Source organism: Tuber melanosporum (genome assembly GCF_000151645.1).
Source record: "Tuber melanosporum whole genome shotgun sequence assembly, scaffold_41, strain Mel28".
Taxonomy (NCBI): domain Eukaryota; kingdom Fungi; phylum Ascomycota; class Pezizomycetes; order Pezizales; family Tuberaceae; genus Tuber; species Tuber melanosporum.
Window position 1 is genome coordinate 17072 of NW_003299086.1, and position 25509 is coordinate 42580.

Sequence of the window (25509 nt, forward strand, 5' to 3'; positions counted from 1 at the left end):
TTCGTTCGGACTGCGCTTTCCTTTTTCCCTGGGCGCTGAAACATCCGGGGTATTCTCGTCCCAGTACCAGACCTTGATGGTTGAACCGGCTGCAGAAACCAAATTTCCTTCGCAGTCTATCCCGAGCTCTGTAACACCGTCTACGCTTTCGTCGCCGTTCGAGAGACTCGGCGTGGCTAAAGTGCCCTTCACTTTTTCGATAGTCAAGGAATGTTGAAGAGTCTCGACAATGCGATTACTCCCTAATTTGGCAATCCGGACTTTTCCGTCGGCAGACCCAGCAGCTACAAACCTCCCGAATTCGGAATTCCTATGCTGAAACGTGTCCGGCAGAGCGACAACGGCATCGACAGACTCCCCAGAAGGCTTTGAAAAGTTGATCCTGTCCCTCTGATCCTCCCATTCGTCTCTATTCCATAGCGCGACAACTCCACTGGAGTTCCCGACAAGTATCTTTTCACCTCCGCGCCCGGCTCTGGCAGGCAGGCCAGATACATATGCCGAACAGAGTTGCTCGTCTTCCTGGTCTTCCGATCTGATGACGGCCTTCCCTTGCCTACGGAAGTCAATATAGGCAAGTGTAGAAGCACCGGTAGAGACAAATTGGCGGGGGAGGCCGCCGCCGTAGGAAGGCAGTGGTGTGATTGAAGAAATGTAGTCATCATGAACTTTCTTCCATGTCTGGGCTGGCCGTGTGAGACTATTCTCGCGTACGTCGTAGAGATGAATTCTCCCAGAGTCAGTGCCAACGAGCAGGTGAACTGGAGATAATGGAGTGATGACCGAGGGATATTCATGTCTGTAGGGCAATGTTTCGTCAGCAACTCCTCTAGGATATAATAGACTCAAATTGGAAATGTTACGTGAGATTTTTTAGTGAAGGAATATAAGCCTTCGAAACAACCTGTCCCGTACCCACGTCGGCAAGCTTAAGGAGTGAATTGACACCGGCAGAGAAGATACCTATGAATGCCAGAAATGTCAAACTTACATACATCCCCCAAAAACCTCACGCTAGGGGAGCACAATACATTCACCACCGGTGGTAAAAGCAACAGCCCTGCAACTTTCGCGATACCTTCTCGTACCCCACTGCATAGCATACTTCCCCCCATAGTCAACCATCACCCCCATTGGTTCCCCACTCTCTTCAGACATATCGCCCCATCTGTAGACTTCCAACCTCCCGCTTAGGAGTCCAGCGGCATAAAGTGGCATGGTGGGATGAACCGAGAGGGAGAAAATATCCGAGGAGAGGAAGATTTTGTTGCATTTATATACCATGGCTGGGATCAGGTCCGGCGTGACGCCGGAGGACAAACTTTTGGAATCGGTATATTTTGTATGATAATATTATTATAATATTGTTTTTCTTTCGTTGGATGGATTGACTGGCGGGTTTGACAGCTTTAAATGCAGGTCCAGGTGAGCCCTGAACTTTAACATTGATTTACCCGGCTCTTGAGGCTCTACGTTGTTGAACATCTCCCCCTCTCCATAGCTTGCCCCACTACCGGTATCCGTGCAGTTGTTGTGTTACAGAGCAATACTGAAAAGTTCAACTCCGCCTATCATACCGGTATTTAGCACTGTCTACCTTCATCACACAAGCCACACTGGCCTTCAAACAACTATATTCCCTATGGCAGCCCTATCCAGCGGTCTCCCGCTGTACACTCCCGACACACAAATCCTCGAATCTGCAAACGTTGAGAAACCCGCAAACCTCTGGACCCACCGAGACCTCGATGAAGTGGCTTTCAAAGAGCTATATGAGATTGACCGGACGGTGGAGGGGATTATAGCTCGTGGGTATACAAGAGTTGCATTACAGTTCCCGGATGAGCTCTTGGGGGATAGTACGAGGGTTTATGAGCTCGTTTTGGAGGGTATAAGCATGGAGAATGGGCAAGAGCCTCGGACAGGAACTACAGAGAACGGGGATAGGCCGGGGAGCGGAGGAGCAAAGTTCAAAGGGGAAGGAAATTGCGCTACAGATTCACTAACGAAACCAATACACAATGAGGAAACAGCAACGCCCGAAGCACCGTCAAGTGCCAAAGTATGTTCCTGTAAAACATCCTCCACCCCCCAAACCACACAACCTACCACCAGCGCAACCTCCGCTACCCTAACCTCAGAGCCCAAGAGAGCCTTCATCCTGGCCGACACCTCGTACTCCGCCTGCTGCATCGATGAAATCGCCGCAGAACACTGTGGCGCCGATGTCCTTGTGCACTACGGCCGTTCTTGCCTCTCACCCACCACCCGTCTGCCGGTAATCTACGTCTTCACCTCAAACCCTCTCGACCTGACCTATGCCGCCAGCACTTTCTGCACTACATTCTCGGACAAATCACAAAAGGTGATCATAATGGCGGATGTTACATATTCTTCTCATGTCGCGCCTTTACACAAGATTCTGCAGGGAATGGGGTACGCCAATGTTTATCCAACAGAAGTGATACACGACCCATCAGCTCAAATCCCCAACAGGAGTTTTCCCCCAGACTTCTCAGTAGAAAGAGGGGAAGGGGAAGGGGAAGAAGGAGAGGGATTAAAGTCATACTCCTTATTTCACATCTCCCCCCCACTTCCCTCCCTCCTCCTAGTCCTAAACTCCCGTGTCCACTCAATCCACACATATGACACAACCACCACTCCACCAACCTGCAACCGGGAAACCACCTCCGTCCTCCTCCGCCGGCGATACGCCCTCCTCTCCCATGCCCGCAGCGCAAATGTAATAGGAATTCTAGTCAACACCCTAAACGTAAAGAACTACCTCCCAGTGATATCAATGCTGAAACGGCAGATCCGGGACTCCGGAAGGAAGAGCTACTTAGTTGTCGTTGGTAAGATCAGCGTCGAGAAGCTGGCGAATTTCGCCGAAGTAGAGGTTTGGGTAGGTGTAGGCTGCTGGGAGCAGGGGATTGTGGGGGGGGGTGCAGAAGGGAGCGGAAAGGGGTTTTTCAGGGGTGTGGTGACCCCGTTTGAGATCGGAATTGCACTTAGCGGGAAGGACGGGTGGGAATGGACGGGTCTCTGGGTGTCTGATTTCGAAAGTTTGCTTAAGATGGATGGGGATGCGAAGCTTGCGGCTGCTGCCAGCGGCAAAGAGGCAGCCGGTGGTGAAGATGGTGGGGAGAAGGAAGCAGACGACGAGGAAGACGAACCCCCAGAATTCGACCTACGCACCGGCCGATACGTAACCAAACCCCGCCACATACCCCGAAAACCTCACTCCATAAAGCACTCTCAAGATCCCTCCACCCCCTCATCTGCATTAATACACACCTCGAATTCGTCAAAACAATTAAGCGGTGCCGTTGGAGGGGTAGTTTCTCCGGCTGCGCAGTTCTTGAAAGATAAGCGCTCATGGAGAGGCCTAGACAGTGATATCCTTATTAAGTATGAGGAGGATGAGAATGGGAATGATGGATTCGGAGCTGCAGTAGAGGCTGGTAGGAGTGGGGTTGCGAGAGGGTATACTGTTGACGGGGAGGGGGAGAGACGGTGACATTCTGTAGGTAGGTGGTGGGTCGGATGTATGTGTGGGGCCTTCGATGTCAATTGGGATTGGAGAATCGGGCGTTGAGAGTCGAGTTTTCGGCGCAGTGGTGGCTATATGTATGGTGGCGCACCGGTGGGTGTTTTGGCAGTGGGCTCAGTTTTTAAACCTTTAGAATACAGGTAAATACGAGTAGAATTCAGTCACTTGGGATCCTATTAAGCTGCGTAAAAATGGCATTTTGCCTCGTGCATTACAGTCGTTGGCGTAGTTAAGACACGGTAATACCCAGACGCTGAACAAATCCAAGCCATATGATACAACAAGTACTCCCCACTCCGGTATTAAGGTGTTCAAAGTTAGGAATGGAAAATGGTGCCAGGGGATGGGAAAAAAGAAAATATCCCCTAGCCCACATATACCATGAGAAAATAATTATGTCCAATAGAGGGCCTAAATGAGTTTCTCTTTAGGGCTCGTTTGGTACGGCAGAACGAATGCACCTTTTTTTATGTCTCAACTTAGGGACCCCCCCTACAGGTTTCCTGATCCATAACAATTGCCAAAAAGACGGCTGCTATCGGGAAATGGCTTTCTCTCATGCTCTCTTGCCCAAGGGATTTGAGTTTCCAAGAAAAATATCATTCCCTCTCCATATGGTGGCATGCCAAACAGGGCCTTGGCCTTTCTTTCATCCTATTTGGCCAATAGCATGTCCCCCTTCTCCGCAGAGCAATCCCTTGAATACCGCCTAGGGAGCCTTCAACCGGGAGAGCCAGTCTCTTTTCCGCTCATGCATCCTTCAAACGCCAAGCTTTCGACAAACTTTTCCATTCCTTAACTTTGAATACCGGTACTCCTTCAGTTGGTCTGTGCAATAATCACTTGCTATCACTCGCCAACTCGCCATAGCTGGCACGTCACATGTTGTGAGAATATTGTGAGAATATTGGATAGAACAATGATATGAGATATAAAGAAGTGATCGATCGCTTGAGAAACTTGAATGCTTAACACTTTCAAAGGGAAGGGCTTAAGACCCTGACTATCTACTGTTTTGGAGCAAGACAAATAGCTTGAGCGAGCAATAACAATAATAGAGAAAAGTGGTGTGTGAGAAAGGCAAGGAGGTATCTTCAATAGTCTAGGATGTCTAGATGCACCATCAGGTTTAATGCAAGGAGAAAGTATCAGTAGTAGGAGTAACACTGCAGTAGTGCGAGAAGTATGTTTCAACATCACATCGCATCACAATGATTCCAGATTCACCAAGCGAGTATGATAGCCGTGATAAAGTTGAGCACTAGCTCTTCCAGCACACTAATACTTCCTAAATTCCAAATTTCGACACCACAAGCAAGCATACGATTTGAAAAAGGTTGAATTATTCATCCTATCATTGTCACCATTACCGTTACTACCGTTAGAGAAAGTTCACATCCCAGAGCTCCCCCCCTTTCCCTCAAAGTGTCTAACAACAGCCTCACCAGTCTTCCCTCTGTCTTTCCCTCCACTCCCCACTTCCCCCTCGGGCAGAGAAACCCTCGTAGTAGTATTAGCACCTCCGGGTGTGTCTGTCGGAGCGGCACTGACACCCTCCCTGAACGGGGCGGATGCAGCGTGCTCGATCAGGAACCTCTTCCGGTCGATGGTCTCACGGATAGGTGTGTACATAAAGTATGCCATGATCCCTGTAACTACGAATAAACCGGCGATGCACCCGCCGACAATGTCATATCTCTCACCGACCTTTTTGACGCCGTCCCAGAAAGGCCCCGTGGGTTCTCTGACGTGGTGGATCAGAGAGAGAATTTGGATCACACCGATCACTACCGCTACCAGGATGGTTAGGGTGGTTAGGACTATGGAGTAGTAAACGATTGCTATGTCATCGTGGGCAAAGGAGGTGGTGTATAGGGCTGACATCAAGGCTCCGTCAGTTGTGTCGACGAGGCACATTGCCGCTTTCGAGCGTTAGTAGATGCGTGAGGCTCACGAGGAGAAGGGGGGTACCAGTGAAAAGGACTGGGAAAATTAGGATAACCCAGATGCTCGTCCCGTGCGCCGCCTCGATGGAGGCGATTCCGAGAAGGGCAACCTGTTCTAGTTAGCTTCCCCTCCAGAAATGCATACTTCCTTACCCGCCTCTGAAGAAGTATCAAATCCAAGGCCAACTGCAATGGGATCTCCGTTAGTCCTTCGTTCAAACATCCCCACTACCCCCAAAACGCAGGAGAACTCACAGAGCACTCCCAACGGGTACATTTTCCACGGCCGATCAATGAACCTGAAAAGTGCGCGACACATCCTCGTCAAGCACCCCACCCCCGGAGTATCCCAGTCACCCACGATACCCTCGCTGAACAGAATACCCTCCTGGCTGGAACGCAAGAGAATATTCAATTGCTTGAAGAGTTTATACAAGATATATATGTTTATTGCACCCAAAATAAGCAGGAAGGCCGCAGAAACAGAAGTTCCGATGATGCTGCCGACACGGGCAAAATCATCGAAGTGTTTACTCACACCGGCAGTTGTTCCGGCAACCACAGTTGAGGTGATTATGACAATTCTGTGATTGTTAGATTGTGCTGCTAGGAGGTGTGGTTAGGGGGCAGGAGGCATGTACGTAGAATGTCCGAGACTGAAATACATCCCAACGGTAACAGGACGCTGTCCGGATGCAATCAATTTCCTTGTAGTGAGATCGATGGCCTGTTACCTTAGCCTATGCTCCACTCTCCATGTAGAGATAATAAGCAATTCCTCACAGCAATGTGGTCGGCATCAAGAGCATGTCTCAACCCCAAAGTATACGCCAAAACCGAAGCTCCGGTCATCCCTCTATGAAAGGACCAACGCCAGCGTCAATTGATGAATTCCCATCGTAAAACTCTAAAGCTTTGAAAGGGGGAAGTAGACTTATGCTTATTCTAATTCCCGTTGTTCTCAATTAACAATCCGTTGGCAGAAATAAAGGGAGAAAGAGCAAAGGGAGGCTCACTAAGACAACCCCCACACCCACCCAACAGAGCATGTTCACAATAGCGACTGCCATAATAACGGCAAGAACTCTTATGGGCAAAGCTCTCAAGACGGGAATTTTCCCATGGCACTCCTTAGCAATACTCTTTGCATGGTTGAAACGGTGATTCATGTCTTCTATAATAAATCCCCCAACGGACCAGTCAGCTTGAGTGTGTTTTTATCAAAAGGGCTTCAGGTAAATACTGGTAAACGCAGTACCTGATATGGCAGATGTTTCGCTTGAGGGCAGGTCGAAGTATGGGATGGTGGGGGGGGATTGGAAAAGAAAAAAATATTGCTTATCGGTTATCGCCTTGGCAGCGGGGTCACGATAAGCGAGGCAGGGGAAGGAAAAGGAAAGGGTAATTAAAATTAATCGATTATGATAATTATCATTCTTGTAAATTGGAGGAAATGGAGAGGAAGAAGCTCACGGTATGACTAGGTATTCTTAATTAAGCGGTAAGTTTTGTGTCTAACGTTTTACTAGAGAAATGTATTGTTGAGAGAAAAATGGGTGAAGAATTGCAAGAAAGGTGAGTGATGGGCCAAGTTTTGTCCATGAAGAGAATGGTAAAAGGGCCCCCTACATAGACAGTTTTCCTTCGAACGGCGGGAGTTGGTGGGACTCGTGAGCCTGCTTTCGGCCCGAGTGACTACCGATGATTGGCTGGCCCGGTCATCTTGTCCCGGAAATGGTTTTTGAGAGTTCTGGCATGGACTTTGCACATCTTCAAAGGAATCGACCGCCATCGCATCTGGGACTTTCTGCAAGCGCCTTATCACAGTGCGAGCAATGACCAGAACACGCTGACACCGTTATTATTTCCTCCTTTTTTTTTGAACGACAAGGCAGTATCGCAGCCTAAGGCTCCTTCTAGTTTCCAGTAACCCTTCCTCCCTGGAAAACATGATACTATCCCTTCTACTTTACTTCGTGGTCACTGAAGCACCTATCATATGTTAAAGATTATCTTGGGTACAATCATAAAGCATCACTCGTCAACAAGATTAGGAAGCCCTCAGGTATGATATAACCTGCTTCCTCTCTCCACCCTCCATCCACCCCAAAAGAGAATAGGGAAGTCAAAACTTTAAGTCAAAACTTCAAGACCCAAGAATCTAACCAACAAGCACTCCGTTGCCAGTCTTATGTGCCCCAGTACTCCTCCGCCGGCTCCGCAAGGGGTCACAAAAGCGCTTTAGCCTAGGGTAGAAGGAGAAGAGATTATCGTGCACATGAGCGACCGCAGCATATATTACAACCAAAATGCGCGGTCTATATGGGACGTGAACTGTTGCACCGGCCATGTATCTAAAACCCTCTCCCTTCCCATGTCTCTCCTCCTTATCTGAAACATTTCTTATAATACGGTTTCATACTTAGACCGGCGGAGTCCCCAACCTGGAACCAGGAACCTAAATCCGCTTTATAGTAGTTAATCAAGGTCCCGCATCCGCGGCCAAAAAGGAACAAAAAGACCTCGCCTCGCTCGGTTCTCGAACGGCGCGCTTGTGTGGTGCTGGGGGCCAGATGGCTTCATAAATAGGTGTTGCTATCGTGCTAAAGAGGTATCATAGTGTACTCGAGTAGGGATACCATTCCTAACACCAAGCGAGTATTTTCACCAATTTGGGCGGACACGGCTCGGTGATCAACCTCGAAGAGTTTGACGAAAGATTTTTTACAGCTACCCTATAGGATTCTGTGCTCCTAAATGCGTTACCTTCTGAATGGCTGAGAGCTCGGTGCGGCTAATCTAGCCATTCACATCCGATCCTTTCTTACGCTCGAGCATGCTTTGGTCTCGCCCGGAAGCATGCGAGCCATGCTGTGGGTTGGGAACTTGGAATCTGAAGGGAGAGTACCACATACTAGCATCCCCTCGCTCCTCGCGGACCGATTTCTGTGCTCCTGTTATATTATTACGCTTAGTTACATTTTATTGATATTGTATACCGTGGTGGATGAGTCATTGCTTATGTGATACATTGTTAGATGTGTGATGCAAACTGCACTGGGGTGCATTGCTCAGCATACGCGCATCAGATTAGATGTCATAGATCGTATTTTTCTTATCTGATGGATCGAATTTGGAGATTAATGTTGCACAGTATACATAATGAGATAATGAGAAGATAAGCAAGGATACGAGGTCCGGGGTGCGCCTAAATTATATAAAGCATAGGTAATGATTGAATACTCGGCCGGCTCAATCATCATTAAATTTTCTGGGAATTTGGGGGTGGGTTTATGGGCAAAGGTCCACATTATATAAATGGCCTAAGTCTGTGAGGTTACTTAATCAATCAACAGCTGATGGTGAGTGAATACTGTAGGGTACCAGCACATTGACGAAAACAATACACAAGTGACCGTCGAGTATCACAATGCCCGAAAAACAGGCAGGTTCCTGGCGCCCGAGGGTCACAACCATTCTAAATTGTAATTCATCCCATGGATTCACCACTGGAAGGACTCAATGAGAACTGCTCTTGATACGCCGGGCTCGATTGCGTAGGTTTCGAACAATATCTTTTGGCTAAGACATTAGTTGGCAGGATATGCCGAATCGACCATAACCACACGAAAATCACGGGAGACCATGGAAGCTTAATTACGAACCAGCCCACCACCAGTGTGCAATTACCAAAGGCGCTCCAAACGATGAACGGAAATCATGAATTAGAATAAACCCACTAAGGTTGACACCATATGGCAGCTAATATCAGGAAAGCTTGTCACCCAGCACATGCTGGAGGGTCGAGTCCATCCGTCTTCTATTATCAGTACACCGACCCCGCAGAACGAAAAAAATTGAAAAAAATTGAAAAAATCCCCCGATAAAAGAAAATTAAGAAAAATACAGGGACAGCTTTTTTTTTTTTAATAACACTGTCCCATCCTCCTTTCACCTGTGAAAAAATTCATAAAGCCCACGATAAAGCGTCCCATAAAGTTCACACCACCCCCTCCCCCCCCAAAAAAATTAATAAAACAAAAAAGCAGGTTAATCAATTTTTATTGGGATAGTATGGACCCCGTGGGACGTTCCATTATAGGTTTCCACATTCCCATTTCCCTACTTTCTCCTGAACGAGCAGCCCTCAGTGAGACGGGCCTTACCACCTGTTGGCTGGCAAAGAACGGTGGCACAGGATCCACAGATGACGACGGTCTGGGCATGCGAGAAAACAGTGGTGATATTAAAGCAGCCGGGGCACTTGACGTCCATGAAGAAGGAACGAGGAGCTGGAACAAGAGTCTATGGATGTGCGGTTAGCGGGGCCGAAATCTTGGAGACAAATGACAGTAGTTCATCACCTTGAGCTTATGCTTTCTGGCCTCAGCAGCAGGGGCAGGGTTAAGGAGATCTTCAGATAGAACCTATAAAGCATAATATTAGCAATGAGTTCCCTTTTGTTTTTCTCCCCAGAAAATTTGGCATCACGATCGCGCGCTAGCTCAAAAACATGACCTCAATGGCCTGCCTTCAACCTCGCTGTCTCAAAGTGTCCTATGGAAAATCGAGGGAAAGGGGAATTATACCATTTTGTCTGTTCGTTAATGCTTTTTTGCTTTTGCTTTTGTTTTTTTGCGTTGACGTGGTGTTTGGAGTGGTTGTCTGTTCGATGGTTGAGGGGTTCGACGTTGGTGGTTGCTTCAGTGACGCTATTTGATGGGTTGTGTGGAGATAAGTGTGGAGGAGATTGGTATCGGTAATTTGACAAGGCTGCCAAGGATTATCAGGTGTCGGGGATCTAGTGCGAGTTAGGGTTCGAAGTGACTTCGTTTTTTTTTCTCGAGGGGAGTGCATGTAGGGGGGAGTTACCCTACCTTTTGGGACTTGAAAGTTTCATGGTTCCGGTGATGCATAGTCTATCATACACCCAGACAGGCGGAGTTGAAGCCTGATGCTTTGTCTGGAAATTGTCACCTTGGGTGTCCGGCTTCAACTCAGCCGCGCGAGTACTGTACTTGAGTGGACCACGGAATATGTCTGACCAGAGTTGTTAATACCAATGTCCTTAAACCGTTTGTGGGCATCTACAAGCACCGGAAACGGCTCCTACTCGAAGGACACAGCAGACAAAACAAACTATGATCTCTCAAGTATAGTACTCGTACTCGTACGGTACCCCCCAGAAAGCCACCGAACGGTTAATTTCGGTTGACCCGCGAAATGATACCTGTTTAGTTACCGAATATAAGGAATTAACCTGTCTTGTACGAAATTTATTTAGGTCCCGTTCGGTGCGTCATTTTTATGCCATAAAAGTGACTTTTATGGCACAAATTATGGCAGCTAAAGCTTTTTCTATAGGGGTGTGTTCGGCGTGTACAAACATATCACAGTATATTTTTATTTTCACAATAATAATATTATTATAATATTATTTTTATAATAATATTATTATCATAAAGATGAGAATAGGGTATAGGTTAAGGAACTAGGAAAGAAGGCTCTTTACCATAATTTATTATTCTAAAATGACTACATTAGAAACTATTTGTATATAACAAATAATCAATTCAAGACTTGACATACAGAGTATTTCCCATAATTGGAGGAGAGTATTTATGTGTTTGTATTGTTCATCGCTTATCTACATAATATTATCATAGCATAATATCCTATTGAGATCGGCAACATCAGGCTCTTTTGTTTTAAAATACTATTTTTAACCCTACTCTTACAGCAACAATGATAGGGTAGTCTATGTGTTGTTTTGACATATCATAATATTATCATACTTATACACTTTAGGGTGTGGAGGCAACACAATACCACTAATAGCCCTAGTCATAGTAGAAAACACCAGCGGATCCTGCTTCTATTATACCGGTTGACAGACAACCCAGGAGTTAACAGCCACAGTTAATTAAGGTTGCAAATTTCGCATCCTTCCGGCTTTTTTCATGGCCTGCAAGATGAACCGGATGAAGGGGTATTTCTATATGCAATAGTAAGTATACCACCATAACATTAATCCCCCTCTCACTTACCAGTACGATACAAGAACCCCAAGACAAGGGGGTGCGATGGTCACAAGATAGACCACTGGCAAGTTGCTGTAACGTTGTAACGACTCAAGTGGATTATATAATAAGGTAGAGAGAATTCATCCCTAAATACCCTAGGCTATCTACGGAGTATGCACCAGACTCCTGCCAAAGGGTGCCAGTATTGGAACTATAATGATAGCTACGGATGAGATGATAGGAATAGAGATGAATATGATATGACTATCAACAAGCAAGTAGTCCACCAACGTTACTTGCTTGAGCTTACTCGCAGCACATACAAATTTACCGGTATCATACCGTACCTGCACCAGTCTGGACCAATCAGAAGATTCAACATTCAGTTTTGCTTTTAATGTATAGATTCCTAAGGGTTAGGGTTGTGATCGTATTATCCAACTTTGGGGAGACGTCATCCTGATCGTTCACAGGAGCACCCACTGGAAACGGGCAAACATCCATCCTTCGTTTCCTTCATTCTTTTCTCCCTTCCCCCCCTCTCTCTTACACCCTCCCTTCTCCGTTGTATAGTCCCATTCTACTCTCTTCCACTGTTTCTCCTTCAAGGGTATGAGACTCTGAGATACGCTTCTTTGACTGTCTCAGCTTTCTTTATTGATACCGGTGCCGTGATAACGTGTGTTGAAACACTGGTTCTAATTTCACCGCTGAGTGGCACCCCTTGCAACCTTGGATTTCCTGACATTCCCTTTTTTCACCCCGAATCATGACCGTCGCGATCCCTCTCATCTGGATCACTGCAATCATCGTCCTCGCATTTACGGTGATCGCTGCATCCGTCTTTGTGCATCTCCCACTTCTCGCCTGTGTATCGACGAACCTTATTAACTGTAAATAGGTTAAAATCTACCAAGATCGTCACGATCGCGACGCTTTCGTGACCGTGGTCTGCGTTCTATCCCTCACCTCTCTCCTTGCGACCGTTTGCCTTCTGCCTGTCGATATTGCTCTCGTCTCCGGTACCACAAACAATGCCACGGGCCTCAAGAAGGACTGGGCGGGTCCGGAAACTGTCGCGCATATTATTCTGGGCTTGAAGATTGTCTACTACCTACTCTATTCACTTGATGTGATTATGTGTCTTCTTGTCATCCCCTTTGCCTATTTCTGGTAGACTATTGTTTGGATGTTCTTACCCGGTCCATGTTGCTGACTTCCGTACAGGTACGAGGAATGGGATGTCGATGCTACCACGAGCGGAAGGATCAAGGGGGCTATGAAATATAGCTTCTGCTTCCTCATGTTAGTAATAATTTTACTTGTGGTAGGATTCTTTCTTCCTGTCGCACGGGAGACAAAGGGGCATTTGGACCTCGATTACTTCAAGAAGTTGCTCCTGGAAAATCGTTCGTACCCCCCCATAACTACCCTACATTTGGTGACCACCCCCTAATGAGGACATATGCACAGACGGAGAACGCGCGTTGACATTCATCACTGGAACCTTGCTATGCCTCGGAATTGTTCCCTACGTTTTCTACACAGCTCCTGGACTTGCCCTTACGCCCCAACTTCTCATTAGATCTATACGCGGTGCATCCCTTCCATCAATCTCAGCTTCGGCGCACCAAGATTTGCTCTTGAATCGCGAGAGGCAGAGGATTATCGAGGCAAGATACGCCGGCGGACCTAGCTCTAGGTTTACCGCCAAAGATAGACGCGAGTTAGAAGGCCTACAGCGTGAAGAGAGAAGTCTTGTGCGCAGACAGAGAGTTGCCGAAGAAGGTACCCATGGTACACGGAAATGGCTTGGGAAGCTACAGGCTATTGGGAGGCCTTTCGAGATCCTCCTTGGGATCTTGGTCCTTCTGTTGTCGATCTCGATATTCATCTCAATGTTGATGACCTCGATTGACAAATCCAAGAACTCTGTGTGTGGGAAAAGCTGCGGATACATACTTGCCAAGATGAACATCCCGAACCCTATCAATTGGCTGTTTGTTGCTACTAGCAAAGTATTTCCCATCGACTATATCCTAGCTTTGATTCTTGTCTTGGACCTATTTATTGCCAGCGTTGTAGGAACGGCATTCGTTGGAATCAGGTTCTTGTGGGTATCAATATTTCGGATCAGGCCTGGCCATACGAAGCCACAAGGTCTGTTGATGGCAACAGTCATTTTAACCCTCACAGTTTTGGCTGCCAATTACTCGATTACCATGATCATTGCCCCACAGTACGCCCACTACGGTGGACAAAAGTTCTGCAATAAGACTGTGGGTTTTTCTCTTTCAGCTCCGTGTTGAGACAACAAAAAGCTAACACACCAGGCCCAGATACTGGAAACTGGCGTCTACCGTGACTGCAGCAATAACAAGGAGTTCATTATTCCATGCTCCGAGACTGGGCCTCAAGACATCTGCACACCAACTTTCGTCTCAACATTCCTTAACCGTGTCACGCTCAACTTTCCCTACTTTGGCGCATTCGCCTTCTGGTCGCAATTCGCTTTCCTAGGTGTTTACCTCATCACCCTCCTTACAGGTCTTGTCAGGCCCCCGAAATCTGGAAACAGGGAGGCCGAAGATGAAGATGCTGAGAATGACGAAGATGAGAGCCTTCTCACTGGTGCCGGCCGCAGAGTTAATGCTGCTTGGGAGGATATTAGAGGACAGACTGGCGAGCGCAGGAATTATGGCACCGATGCCAGAGTTAGAGGTGGAGATGACGCATAATATACTTTCGTTTTGGGGACTAGAATGGGGTTTGCGAATTTTGGAGTCATATGGTTGGATAGGGTTTGTTTTTATTTATTTTTCCGTCATAGTCTAGGGTTTCTTTTTTTCTTCTGTTCTAGCTTTATGGTATCCTATACCACCGTCGTGCAAATTCGTTGGAGGGTGGATTGGGTGCGTGAATGGAAATAGTTGAGTTATTAAATACGGTACTGGAATTGCGCGTGCGATCTTGTGTTTTGATTTGTTCACTTTATATCACGGCTAAAATATGGTATGATAGTATACCAGCATAATGTTATGAAGGTTTCGATTTCGACCTCCTTAAATAAAACACGTTTTGACTGTTATACAATCCCCTCACTGCCACTACAGATTTTAATATGATGCCATGATACCGTCAACATGAAATTAGCAGATGAGAGGGAAAGAGGAGCACTTGAAGACAACACAAGAATATAAAATAAAATAAGTAGAACCCCATTTCAAACTACAGTGCCCCACATCACCACCATCACCCTTCGCCCACTTTAAGAGAAACCACACATTCAGTCCTCTCCCTCATCCTCAGCCAGCAGCCCCTGCAAAACCCCCAAACCGGTCGTAACCTTCACCACCAACCCCCCCTCCACACTTCCTCCTCCCCCGTTCCCATTCCCATTCGCATCCGCCTCCTCTTCCCTCCTCAACATCTCCTCCTCCTCCTTGTTCGTGGCGGCCACCAAACTCTTCAAGTAATTCTTATGGGAAAGCAAGTACTCGACTTCCTCCACCAATGCCGCTTTGTCAAAGCCGTCAAGGCAAGCCCCACCGCCCGCCCCCATAATCCGGCCGAGCACAGCGAGCACCATAGCAATGCTAACTGCCTCGTTAACAGCCGCGAGCGTGACAACGGTGCGGGCCTTCCATGCGGTGATCGTGGCGCGCAACTGCGGAGCGAAGAAGGAGAGGAATGCGTGCACTTCCCGCGCGATCCGCGGCCCGATGTGCACAAGCAGGTTCAGGGAGAGTGGGAGTAGCGCGCGCGTCCAGATGGCGTAGAGTCGCGGTGAACCGGCCGGGTTCACGCTCTGACGGGCGATGTGCGCGGTGAGGGAGGAGGTTAAGATTTGGTCTAGGATTCCCTCAGTCGCGAGTTGGTTCGCTAACGCGGGTATTGTGGAGAGTTCCAAGAGGAAGAGGAGGCTGAGTTCGCCGTATATTGGGTCGTTGGCGTTCGCGTTCGCCGCGCGCGTCGTTGTCGTCGTCCTGCTTTCCATGGCAAGACGCTCGGACCAGGAGTAGAGGGTTGTCGCTGCGCGGATTGTCCCGTTCTCTGCCATGTGCGTTGCGAGGCTGTCATGGATTATCGAGATTCCGGGCAGTTTTAGGGAGGCTTGCAGGATTGCTGTCACCAGTGCTATGTCCTCCGGGTTCGCGGCTTCCGAGTGAGTGTGCGTTGCGCTAGCTAGCTCTTTGAAGCCCTTTGCTACGACCAAATTTAGAATGTCCAGGACCATGTATGCGCTTTCCGTGGTCTGGTTCGGCTTGCTGGCGTTCGCATGCAGGACAAGATAGATTATCCTTATTAAGGACCTGTAGTACCCCACGTCTGCAGTGGCCAGTGCCTGTCGGAATTCGGTGGCAGAAGTGTATATAGCTTTCCAGGCTAGTTCCAAAATCCTGTCAAATTGCCCGTTGGCACCTTGCATGGCCTGCTGTAAGCGGCGGAGAATTACGAATGCGAATTCCGCACGCTCGCAGACTATCGTCTTGAAGATTGGCGGGGGCAGGCCGGTTTCTATGTTTGCTTGCAGGCACCTCTCTACCACATCAACTAACGGCTGCTCGAGTTCTCTGTTGGCCGAGACAAAGTCGCAAAGCTCCATTGAGAGGAGTTTCCACGCGCGGAGGAGGACCTGAGCCTCGTTAGTACTTAGGACTTGGGAGAGCATGTCCTGCTTTATTATTCTTCCACTAGTGGCGGCTCTTACCACTTGGGAATCAACGAGTGAGAGGTTTAGATTCGCCTGCTCTACTTCGTTGGCGTATCCGTCTGCTCTGCTGTCCCAGCAGGGATCAAAAGATAGGACTTTTCCGGCCAGGCTCATGTCGTAGAAGTAGTCGATACCGTAGCTTTTTCGCTGAAGAGTGGTCTTTCTCAGTTTTAGTAGTGTTAGGCCGGGCCATTTCTCTTCGAAATTCTTGCGCAGATTTACGTGTAGCGAAGCTCTATATCCGCTGATGGTAGCCGCCTGGTCAAAGTAGTACTTTAACTTAGGAATAAGTTGCCTAAAGAACGTCCCATCACGTGAAGATGGTCTCCGGGAGTGTAAGTGGATAGCCAAAAGTTGTGCAATGTGAGCTGCCACCGCTACCCTAATCGCCTTTTCTGTCAATATTTCCTTAGAGTCGGCGGGTAGGAACTCAATTGTCTGCGCCTCCACAAATCTAGTAATCGCAGGAAGGAACTTGGAGTGTTTTCCCAAATCATCCATAGCAAGGCTCAAGAAATTCTGGGCCAGAGCCACGGCTTCTAGCATTGCCAATGACTTTGTGGAAGATATCTTGTCGATCTCTGACAGTGAGTCCAGCGCTACCGAGATTAACGACCTTTTTGACCCCTTATCACGCCCATTCAGACCACCTTGCCATAACGTCTCACCACGGAGGAGCAATATCGACAAGCCCTGTTGTTTAGTGCTCAAAACAGCAGACACAAAGCCCCATATACGTGCTTCCAGATGCTCATCGTCAAAAGGCTTGTCCAGAGTCCCGAGGACAGCCGTAAAATGGCTGGCACAATCGGCACCGAGATGTCCTAGCAATGAGGGTGGTTCGGATTGAGTTGTTCCGGACGCCGCAACAAGACTTTCAAAGATCCCCAAAACAGGCGCCCGGTATCTGTCATGGATCACATATAATTTAGCCAAAGGCGCAGTGAGATTGTACAATTGTTTCTCTAGCTGCGAAGGCGGTAACCTAGATCAGAAATTAGCCAATTGAATGGCCCAACACCGGGATTGGGAGAGTGCGTACCCCAAATACCCACGCGTTCGAACGCAAACCTCAGCAAATTTTATCACCGAAACTACATGCTCTACCCAAGAATTCAAAGATCTCAGATGAAAACTTGATTCCGGTGTCTCAAGACCAACACGTATTGTGCGGATGATGGGTTCCATAGGGAGCTCAGTATCACCTTCCGACAAAAATACCATAATAATGTGCTCAGCGCTAGGAGCCAAAACGCTGGTGATCTTCGAGCTCAAATCCGAGGATTCATCAACCCCATAGACCATCGAGAGGATTCTAGTGAATATTCTCGAGATGCGTTGTCCTAGTAGACGCCAAATTAACTACGGTTTATATAGTTGAGGAAATTAGAAAACCTACCAATCTCTAGCTTCTGCTCCTCATTAATATACTTCCAAGCATAATAGCTCTCAAACACATCTACAACAACTCTGGTCCAAGCCGACAGAATATCTCTCTGTACCGCAGTGCTCACACCAGAACGAGTAATTGGTGGAGCGGCCATAGAGGCCACAGTCAAACTCCTACTACCACCCATGTTGACTACACTACTCTTGATAGCTTCCTCGACAAGGTCCTCAAACAGCCTAAGGCAATTAATCGTAAACTCGTAATCGCCTCTCACAACCTCCACAGCAGACAAAATCCCATAAAAAGCCCCACCACGACCATGCCGCTCCTGTATGGTACTCCGAGCAAGGTATGGCCACACCCGGCCAGGAAGAGCTGGAACCAAAGCATCCACGAATTGTATCGCAGCGACAATGAAATCAGTCGATTTGCCGGCGCTTGAAGAGTTTGCCACTACTTGTAGTCCTGCCTCGAGGAGATCGAAAATGATGGAAACTACATCCCTGCTTCGGCCGACGAGATCGCTCGCCTCCTCGAGTATTCGGGCAGGGGATAACTCTCCCGGGGTGCTCCCGTTGCCACAAGCGATGAGAATAGTGAGAAGCCCTATGATTTCCGTAACCGCTTCGCCACTGCCTAGCTCTCCTACCGCTGCATAGCTAGGTCCAGAGTTCGAGCCATCGCCAATCAATGCTTGCTCAAGTACTCTCCCAAGTACTGGGAAAGCGTTGTATTCATGTTGCCAGGCAACAACAGGACGACTACCTCCCGTTGAGATCATCTCTCCTATTGTGCCAGCAGGTATCACAATACCTCCCCTAGAACTGTATTCCTCCTCAAAGAAGCCAGCCCTCCGCGGCGCAAAAACAACCAAATCATTGGTCAATTGAATCCGAGTGACATCCGAGTCTTCATCGTCAACATCGTAGTCGCTAAATCCTTGTGGGAGAATCTGAGTATAGGTATCCATGTTCATCAGATAATTTGTGACACCCACGTTCACAGTTGCCAAAGCCTTCATGACCTTCAAGAAAATAATCGGTTCATATGGAAATCGGTTTTTAGCTCGTCGTAGGAACTTTCGCGATTCCTCATTCTTTGTAAATCTCACGGCAGGGCTACCAGTCCATCCTGTAATCGTGTCACTAGTGTCGGAATCCTCCCTGAGGAAAGCTTGGTGGCCCTCCAAATCTTTGTATTGGACCTCGTTGGCCAAGAGAACAGCTCCCAGCACCGTCGCAGAAAGTGGGAGAGCATGGAGAGCCCTTCTGAGAAGATCTGCGATCACATTCTTCATCCTGCGGCCATCTTCCTCCGCCTCCACCCAGAACCTCGGCCCAACGGGTTGTCCCCCGGTAGGCTCGATCATGAGAATAATCGTTTCCAGAGCATTATCGGCCGTTGCCTTCCCAAGAGCCTTTGTTCCCCGCTCAGTGGCCCCGTCAAACAGCTCAGCAAGAGCATTCTCGAAAAACTCAACCCTCGGATTCCTACTCTCCTGGCCGGCTCGGTCCATCTCGTCCATTTCTTGCCGTCGCTCATTGACAAACGAGAGGAGGTCGTAGAGTATTAGGCACCAACAGAAACCGGGAACGCTGGCCGTAGAATTATGTGCAGTCTCAACGAAACACTGAGTGATGGCCTTAATTCCAACTGGATTCTTGATGTAAAAGCTACCATCTGGAACCTGGTCCAATCCACGGGGAGGTCCAGGATTTGCAGGCGGTGTAGCAGAGGACTCGCTTGAGACTGGGGTCGCCCATTCCTCCTGAATGAACTTCTCAACTCTGGGGTATTGTAATGCAACAAGGGAAACAATGGATGAAAGTGCTGCTGCATATTTATAGGCACCAGCAATATCCGGATGATCGGGGAAAGGACGCTAAGCAGTTGATCAGGAAATCTGAGAAGCACAAAAAGAGAGAATTAACTTACGAAGTTTCGTTCTGTAAGAAATTGGGTATCTTTCATAAGAGTAAACCATGCTACAACAAATGCAGAAGTGCTCTCCTCCAGGGCCTTATAAAAGAGGAGAAACATATACTGTAACAGATGAATTATCTCCCGTATTGTCTATGATAATCGCGCGATCAGTTCCCGGACAGCGCAAAACCCAACACGAAACCGCCACCTACGGACGGGGGCGGAGAAATTCGGGAATCAGGGGGACCTCAGATGCGCACCTGTAACTCCCACTTAAAGGCCGGATCGTCCCCTTCCGAGGCTATCCGCTGCTTAACCCACTCCGGCAGGCCTTCACCATTCTTCCCATTCCGCCACCTAGCCGCAATGCTACCAACGACCTCCGTCGAGTATCCATCCTTCATATTAATCCCCTCAGTAGCGAACACCTTGGCAGGATGATACCAAACATTCCTGCTCTTCTCCGCGCACATCGCCAGTCGAACCATCAACGCCGCAACCTTAACGATGTACCGCCTCTCCTGCAAGTAAATCTCCACCCTTCGCCAGAAAACCTTCCTCTGCTCCTCCTCGTCCGAGGCCATGGCACTAGCACGTAATTGGCTCTCGGCATTCCCATTGTCGAACATATTCCCCACAGAATTGCCCTTCTGACAGGCGTTCAGCAGTGCGACAGCCGGACGCTCCTGGTACTCCAGTACGACGATCCGCAGAGCCCCAACTTCGTCGATATGCAAGCTCTTCGAGAACTCTAGCGCTGCCTCTTTTAATTCTGCAATGGGTGGTAGGACATGGCCAGCTCCCACGCTGGCACAGGGGGATGCTGCCGGTTGGTCCGCCGCCGTAAAGTTTATGGGTGCGGTGCGCTTCTCAAATTCAGTCTTTGAATCAGCGGAGGGGGGTGGAAAGGGGTCATAGCATCTCGAAAGTTGACTTATGGACGTTTCTGAGGCGAGGTGATTCGATAATGCAGTTACGGAGGATTGGCAAGGTTCTACTGGGGATGTTAGACGGACGAATGTAGATTTCCAGGAACTGAAGGTTTGCATTAGCTTGAAAGGTTCTTGAACAATGCGAATAGAGGGAGGTACGGTAGGCGGGCTTTGTTTCGTATAGCATCATTTAAAAGGTCACGATCGGTTGAGATCGGGGCCATAGCGATGGATTATTGTGAAGTGTTGTGGGTGTCAGAAAGCAGAATGGGGGAAGCATTCCGTTCGAAGTTGTCTTCTCCAAATCGACTTTGTCAGGGCGAACGCGTTTGTCGTGTGGACGGGTGGCTCGGCGCCAAGCATAACCCTGGACCTCTACAAAAATGTTCATCATCAATAATCACTCGCAGCCACGGCACTTTCAACCTCCCCGAAACACCACTCGAGTATAATATTATAACAACGTAAAAGCTTCTCCACTTAACGATATCACGCGTACATCTATGTTCAAAATCCCAGTTTATTGAATGAATATAGTCCCGCCCCCCGTGTTCGCCCAAATTCCCAAGACCTAGCCCGACCATCATAATCATCACCCCGGGACTCAAGTCCCGTTTCCGAACCCACAAACTTAATGGTGGAACAATCGGGTCTCCTGGTGTACAAACACCATGCCGCATTTATCGGCAGCTTCGTGAACAGCTTGGTCCATTACAGAGCCACCTGGGGCAGCAAGGTACTTGACTCCCGACCTATGGGCTCTAAAGACGTTGTCGGTAAAGGGAAACTGCGCGGGGAAAAACATTAGACCTGTACCTTTTTTGATAAAAACGTAACCGGAAAACTTACGAAAGCGTCACTAGACACAGAGACATTGGTGCACTGTTTGATCCATTCTTCCCTCTCCTCCGGTGTAAAATCAGTAGGGACCTCCTCAAAGACACTCTCATACTGCTCCCGCTCCGGGTCGCCCTCGACCTTCTTGGGAACCAGGCCGGAAACGAATAGATCGATGGCATTGCTCTTGTCGGGTCTCTTGGTACCCTTTTTCCACTTGAAGTCAAGGACACGGGGGTGTTGCCTGAACCACCAATTGTCCGCCTTGTCACCGGCAAGTCTAGTGCAGTGAATTCGGGACTGCTGGCCAGCACCGAGACCAACAATCTGGCCATTCTTAGCATAGCACACAGAATTAGACTGTGTATACTTAAGTGCAATTGTGGCAACGGTCAGGTCAATCAAAGCCTGGGGCGGGAGTTTGTAGTCTGAGCTAGGAGTGATGATGCGGGAAAAGGTCTTGTCGGTGATTTTGACATCATTTCTATGCTGGCAAAGAGATATGCCATAGACTTGGCGGGTTTCAAGGCTTGGGGGCTGATCAAGGGGTCAGTATTTGAGGGGTGTAGCAATAGCATACAATAGCTTACCTCATGGTTGGGATCAATCTGAAGAACAGTGTACTTTCCACCCTTCTTCTTCTTCAAAATCTCCAACGCCCCAGGGGTATAAGCAGGCGCAATGACACCATCAGAGACCTCTCTACCAATGATTCTGGCAGTAACGGCGTCGACCTCGTCACTAAGAGCAATCCAGTCCCCGAAACTGCTCATTCTGTCGGCACCACGGGCCCTAGCATATGCACAAGCAAGAGGGCTATCATCAAGTCCCTCGATATCATCGACGAAACAAACCCTCTTCTCGACCTCGGAGAGAGGCATGCCAACGGCGGCACCAGCAGGGGAGACGTGCTTGAAAGAAGCAGCGGCCGGAAGATCAAGAGACTCCTTTAGCTCCTTGACAAGTGGCCAGGAGTTCAAAGCGTCGAGAAGGTTGATATATCCAGGAGATCCGGAAAGAACTTTGAAGGGTATTTTACCAGACTCAACGAAAGCCTGAGCAGGCTTCTGGTGCGGGTTGGCTCCGTATCTGAGGGTAAGGTGCTGGACGCCGTCCCCGGCATATCTCTTACGGAAGAACTCGGCAATTGTGGCGTCATAATCGGCAGTATGCTCAAAGGCTTTCAAGGCATACAGTTTTCTAGAAGCCTCCGAAACCTCGCCACTCCGCAGCTCCTCCAAGAAGGAAGGGTAGTCGGCTGGGTCCGAAAGGATTGTGACACGGGAGTGGTTCTTGGCCGCGGCACGCAAGAGCGTTACACCACCAATATCGATCTCCTCAATGGCCTCCGCAATTGTAACGTTAACCTTGGCAATTGTGTCTTTGAAGGGGTACAAATTGCAGACGACGTAGTCGACCTTATCGATGTTTTGCTCCGCAAGGTCCTTCTCGTCGGACTCGAGGTCCCGCGCAAGAATACCTGAAATGGGAGGTCAGTTCTATTCAAGATTCGGTCAGTGTGGACGAGCATACCTGCATGGACAGCGGGGTGAAGAGTCTTAACCCTTCCGGCAAGCATTTCCGGGGCATGGGTAATGCTGCTCACATCCCTATAACGAGGGGGGAAAGTGTGGGATTAACACCTGCACCGACTGATTCTCCTAAGGAAATGTAGAAAGGAATTTCGATGCACATACTCAACCCCAATTCCGGCCTCCCTAATCAACTTGGCTGTGCCCCCGGATGCCAAAAGTCTAATCCCTTGCAGGGCCAGGCCGTTGGCGAGATCCAATAGTCCGGTCTTGTTATAGACGGAAAGGATTGCTTTTCAGGGACAGCCGTCAAAAGGGTCAGCAGCCTTATCATGCATACGTGCTTATGGAAACAAATGGCGGGGTGTTAGCTGGAGGATGCAAACCTGTCTTTTGCGAAGAAGACATGATGCACTTTCAATGATCTTCTCTCGTGCGGTGAACCGAAGAGGTGCGAAGGGAATCGGAGAGTGATTTTATCAGGCACGAGCACCGGAAGTTCAAGGGTGCTTGTGGGCCTGGGGGTTTTTGTTTTGTTTCAAACGTGGGGCTGGCATGAAGGGGCAGAGGAGCAGAAAAGTAACTCGAGGCGAGGTTACAAACACCGAATTAATGTACGGGTATTGGACCGGGTCGGAGGCAGAAGCGAATGGCTCTGCACTCGAGTATGATACAATGAGAACTTTGCTCAAATGCCAACGGCAGAATTTTCGACAAAATCAAAACCCCGAATTCAGGCCAGAAAGTGCAAATTTGAAGGGTTGTGCGATCAGGAATATCTCCTATTGTACCGGCACCGGTACCGTACTGTACCATTCCTATCATGCTTGTTGAGTGTCGCGGCGGGGGTTCAATGGAATGACTTGGGGTAAATACCAGTGGGCATTATCTTGCTGAGTCATTAACGTATTACTGAATTTGGCACCAGAGCTAACTACTTTTGCCCGTGCAGATGATTCGCGATACCGATAGACTATCGGTGCTCGAGTACGAGTAGGCTACGGTATGGGAGCAATACCGGCAGTAACCATATTTTCTCCAAATCCAGATACGGCAAGAAGATAATCTCAACGCCACTCCTATGACAGATATGATATCATACGAGTACTCGAGTGGAAGAGGAGGAATACTGTACGAGTACTGTACAAGTAAGCTATCATATCATACTCGAGTATCATACTCGTACAGCAACCAACTCCCAGCCTAACCATGACCTCAACCCTCACCCTTCCATTGCCACGACAGGGTACAGTACGAGCCGATTTTTAAAGTATCCGGAATTCTGGTAGTATAAGGTATCAGCCCGTGGTGTAAGTGGTTCCTTGGCAGACATGTGTCACTTAGGCGGTTGCCATATACGAATCTTCATCGCGTGTAATATTCCTCTCCTCCTACCTACCGCAACCATGATCTCTGCAGGGCATTCAAGGGATAAGTGAGCAATATCTACTATTTTTAATTAATATGCTAACATTCGAGTTCTTACAGGAAAGGAAATAACACTGCGCAGACGTGCAGCGATTATTACCATGCGCGAGCTCGGCTATAAATTTAATGAAATAAAAACGCGTACCGGTGTTGCTATTTCCACAGCAAGCGATATCCACTGTCACGCAGTAAAGAATGCTACTGCAAAATGACAGGCCATGCTCTCCGGTACTCAGCCAGCAATACCACCTCGTGCTCAGCTAACGGTACCCAGACCAAGGGCTGAGAGTCCGTACTCCCGCCCAGAGTCAAGTCTGCATGAATGGACCCCTGAGTCTGGGGTTTGTGAGAAGAGAGGGCAAGTGGTAGTGGTAGTAGAGAATGAGAAGGCAGCAGAGGAGGCAGCAGAGGAGGCAGCAGAGGAGGTAGCAGAGGAGGCAGTGGAGGAAGAAGTAGAGGAGGCAGTGGAGGAGGTGGCAGTGGAGGAGGTGGTAGCCAAGGAGGTGGTAGCGGAGGTGGTAGTGGAGGAGGCAGCAGCGGAGGAGGTGGTAGCAGAAGAAGTGGTAGCAGAGGAGGAAGATGAGGAGGAGGAAGAGGAAGCTGGGATAGAGCAGCTGGGAAGGCAGAATATGCCAGCGGGTGCTCAGATATATAATAAGAATAATATTTCACTGCTTGAACTGTTATCAAAAGACTGTTTGGATAAGAAATCACGCTCCGGACGACCAAAAGTTTTAACAACTATGGAAATCGATCACCTTATTTCTACGGTAAAGTGGGATTTTCATACTCGACAGATGTGCCTTGTCTATATTCGGAGAGAAGCTGGGTTATTACATGTCAGTAATACTACGGTATGGAAAGCTCAATGGTCCCGCGGTATTAAAGCCTATAAGGAGCTGTTTAAGTTTATTTTGAAGACTGAAAACAAAGTTGTAAGACTCAGATACTGCTTAGAGAGAAAGGACTAGAGCATGGAAGAATGGAAAGATTATGGATTCACTGACGAGATGTCAATTGAGGTTGGCGGTCTTTTTGGAATAAATCTTGTTTGGCGTGATGAATCAGAAAAGAGGCATGATGACTGTGTCAGTTGTGTCAAGAAGCAGGGAGAAAGTGTGACGTGTTGGGGAATGATAGGATGAGGATGGAAGGGTCCTTTTTATGTCTGGGAGGTAGAGACTGCGGAGGAAAAAGAGGAGGCTCTTTTAGCTATTACCTTATTGGAGGA

General features: G+C 48.4%; 7 protein-coding genes; 2 read left to right on the forward strand and 5 right to left on the reverse strand.

Annotated features, from left to right (window-relative positions):
• GSTUM_00007988001 (uncharacterized protein) overlaps nucleotides 1-1389 on the reverse strand; it is a gene marked incomplete at its 3' end in the record, with an annotated part of 1974 nt that extends 585 nt beyond the window's left edge. The window contains exons 1-3 of the mRNA XM_002839774.2: nucleotides 1032-1389; nucleotides 864-963; nucleotides 1-799 (exon numbers count right to left, since the gene is read on the reverse strand). The exon at nucleotides 1-799 is cut by the window's left edge and continues 585 nt beyond it. Coding sequence (XP_002839820.1) covers nucleotides 1-799; nucleotides 864-963; nucleotides 1032-1284 — 1152 coding nt within the window. The 5' untranslated portion in view covers nucleotides 1285-1389.
• A 146-nt stretch (nucleotides 1390-1535) lies between these two features.
• GSTUM_00007989001 (uncharacterized protein) lies at nucleotides 1536-3598 on the forward strand. XM_002839775.2 has 3 exons: nucleotides 1536-2049; nucleotides 2152-2518; nucleotides 2564-3598. Exons 1-3 carry the CDS (start codon nucleotides 1643-1645, stop codon nucleotides 3518-3520), a joined length of 1731 nt encoding a protein of 576 aa, XP_002839821.1. The 5' UTR covers nucleotides 1536-1642; the 3' UTR covers nucleotides 3521-3598.
• Nucleotides 3599-4945: 1347 nt separating this feature from the next.
• Nucleotides 4946-6668, reverse strand: GSTUM_00007990001 (uncharacterized protein; the record flags this gene model as incomplete). Its single annotated transcript, XM_002839776.1, has 6 exons — nucleotides 4946-5475; nucleotides 5525-5609; nucleotides 5732-6083; nucleotides 6141-6226; nucleotides 6283-6341; nucleotides 6470-6668. The coding sequence occupies 6 exons, from the start codon at nucleotides 6666-6668 to the stop codon at nucleotides 4946-4948; spliced, it is 1311 nt and encodes a 436-aa protein (XP_002839822.1).
• A 2634-nt stretch (nucleotides 6669-9302) lies between these two features.
• Nucleotides 9303-10356, reverse strand: GSTUM_00007992001 (40S ribosomal protein S27; the record flags this gene model as incomplete). XM_002839777.2 has 4 exons in its annotated part: nucleotides 9303-9804; nucleotides 9864-9926; nucleotides 10089-10096; nucleotides 10269-10356. 4 exons carry the CDS (start codon nucleotides 10354-10356, stop codon nucleotides 9622-9624), a joined length of 342 nt encoding a protein of 113 aa, XP_002839823.1. The 3' UTR covers nucleotides 9303-9621.
• Nucleotides 10357-12040: 1684 nt separating this feature from the next.
• Nucleotides 12041-14481, forward strand: GSTUM_00007993001 (uncharacterized protein). XM_002839778.2 has 6 exons: nucleotides 12041-12369; nucleotides 12424-12695; nucleotides 12750-12931; nucleotides 12996-13801; nucleotides 13862-13876; nucleotides 13928-14481. The coding sequence occupies exons 1-6, from the start codon at nucleotides 12292-12294 to the stop codon at nucleotides 14258-14260; spliced, it is 1686 nt and encodes a 561-aa protein (XP_002839824.1). The 5' UTR covers nucleotides 12041-12291; the 3' UTR covers nucleotides 14261-14481.
• Nucleotides 14482-14808: 327 nt separating this feature from the next.
• On the reverse strand, nucleotides 14809-19666 carry GSTUM_00007994001 (uncharacterized protein; the record flags this gene model as incomplete). The annotated part of the gene is made up of 5 exons (XM_002839779.1): nucleotides 14809-16158; nucleotides 16234-17221; nucleotides 17279-17579; nucleotides 17636-19508; nucleotides 19562-19666. The coding sequence occupies 5 exons, from the start codon at nucleotides 19664-19666 to the stop codon at nucleotides 14809-14811; spliced, it is 4617 nt and encodes a 1538-aa protein (XP_002839825.1).
• Nucleotides 19667-20897: 1231 nt separating this feature from the next.
• GSTUM_00007995001 (uncharacterized protein) lies at nucleotides 20898-23479 on the reverse strand. XM_002839780.2 has 9 exons: nucleotides 23237-23479; nucleotides 23016-23142; nucleotides 22852-22928; nucleotides 22206-22798; nucleotides 21976-22148; nucleotides 21909-21941; nucleotides 21832-21855; nucleotides 21331-21751; nucleotides 20898-21268 (listed from the first exon to the last, which is right to left on the reverse strand). The coding sequence occupies exons 1-9, from the start codon at nucleotides 23256-23258 to the stop codon at nucleotides 21113-21115; spliced, it is 1626 nt and encodes a 541-aa protein (XP_002839826.1). The 5' UTR covers nucleotides 23259-23479; the 3' UTR covers nucleotides 20898-21112.
• Between the last annotated feature and the right edge of the window lie 2030 nt (nucleotides 23480-25509).

Excerpts from the sequence above, each read along its gene's own strand:
- GSTUM_00007995001 (XM_002839780.2), bottom strand. The coding sequence starts at position 23,258 with ATGTCTTCTTCGCAAAAGACAG. Across the intron at positions 23,143-23,236 it reads GTCTTCTTCGCAAAAGACAG|CAATCCTTTCCGTCTATAAC; the intron begins GTTTGCATCCTC and ends GTCCCTGAAAAG. Across the intron at positions 21,269-21,330 it reads CTGTGTCTAGTGACGCTTTC|TTTCCCTTTACCGACAACGT; the intron begins GTAAGTTTTCCG and ends TTCCCCGCGCAG.
- GSTUM_00007989001 (XM_002839775.2), top strand. The coding sequence starts at position 1,643 with ATGGCAGCCCTATCCAGCGGTCTCCCGCTGTACACTCCCGACACACAA. Across the intron at positions 2,050-2,151 it reads ACAGCAACGCCCGAAGCACC|AGCCTTCATCCTGGCCGACA; the intron begins GTCAAGTGCCAA and ends AGAGCCCAAGAG. Across the intron at positions 2,519-2,563 it reads GTTTTCCCCCAGACTTCTCA|TCATACTCCTTATTTCACAT; the intron begins GTAGAAAGAGGG and ends GAGGGATTAAAG.
- GSTUM_00007993001 (XM_002839778.2), top strand. The coding sequence starts at position 12,292 with ATGACCGTCGCGATCCCTCTCATCTGGATCACTGCAATCATCGTCCTC. Across the intron at positions 12,696-12,749 it reads ATCCCCTTTGCCTATTTCTG|GTACGAGGAATGGGATGTCG; the intron begins GTAGACTATTGT and ends ACTTCCGTACAG. Across the intron at positions 12,932-12,995 it reads GAAGTTGCTCCTGGAAAATC|ACGGAGAACGCGCGTTGACA; the intron begins GTTCGTACCCCC and ends ACATATGCACAG.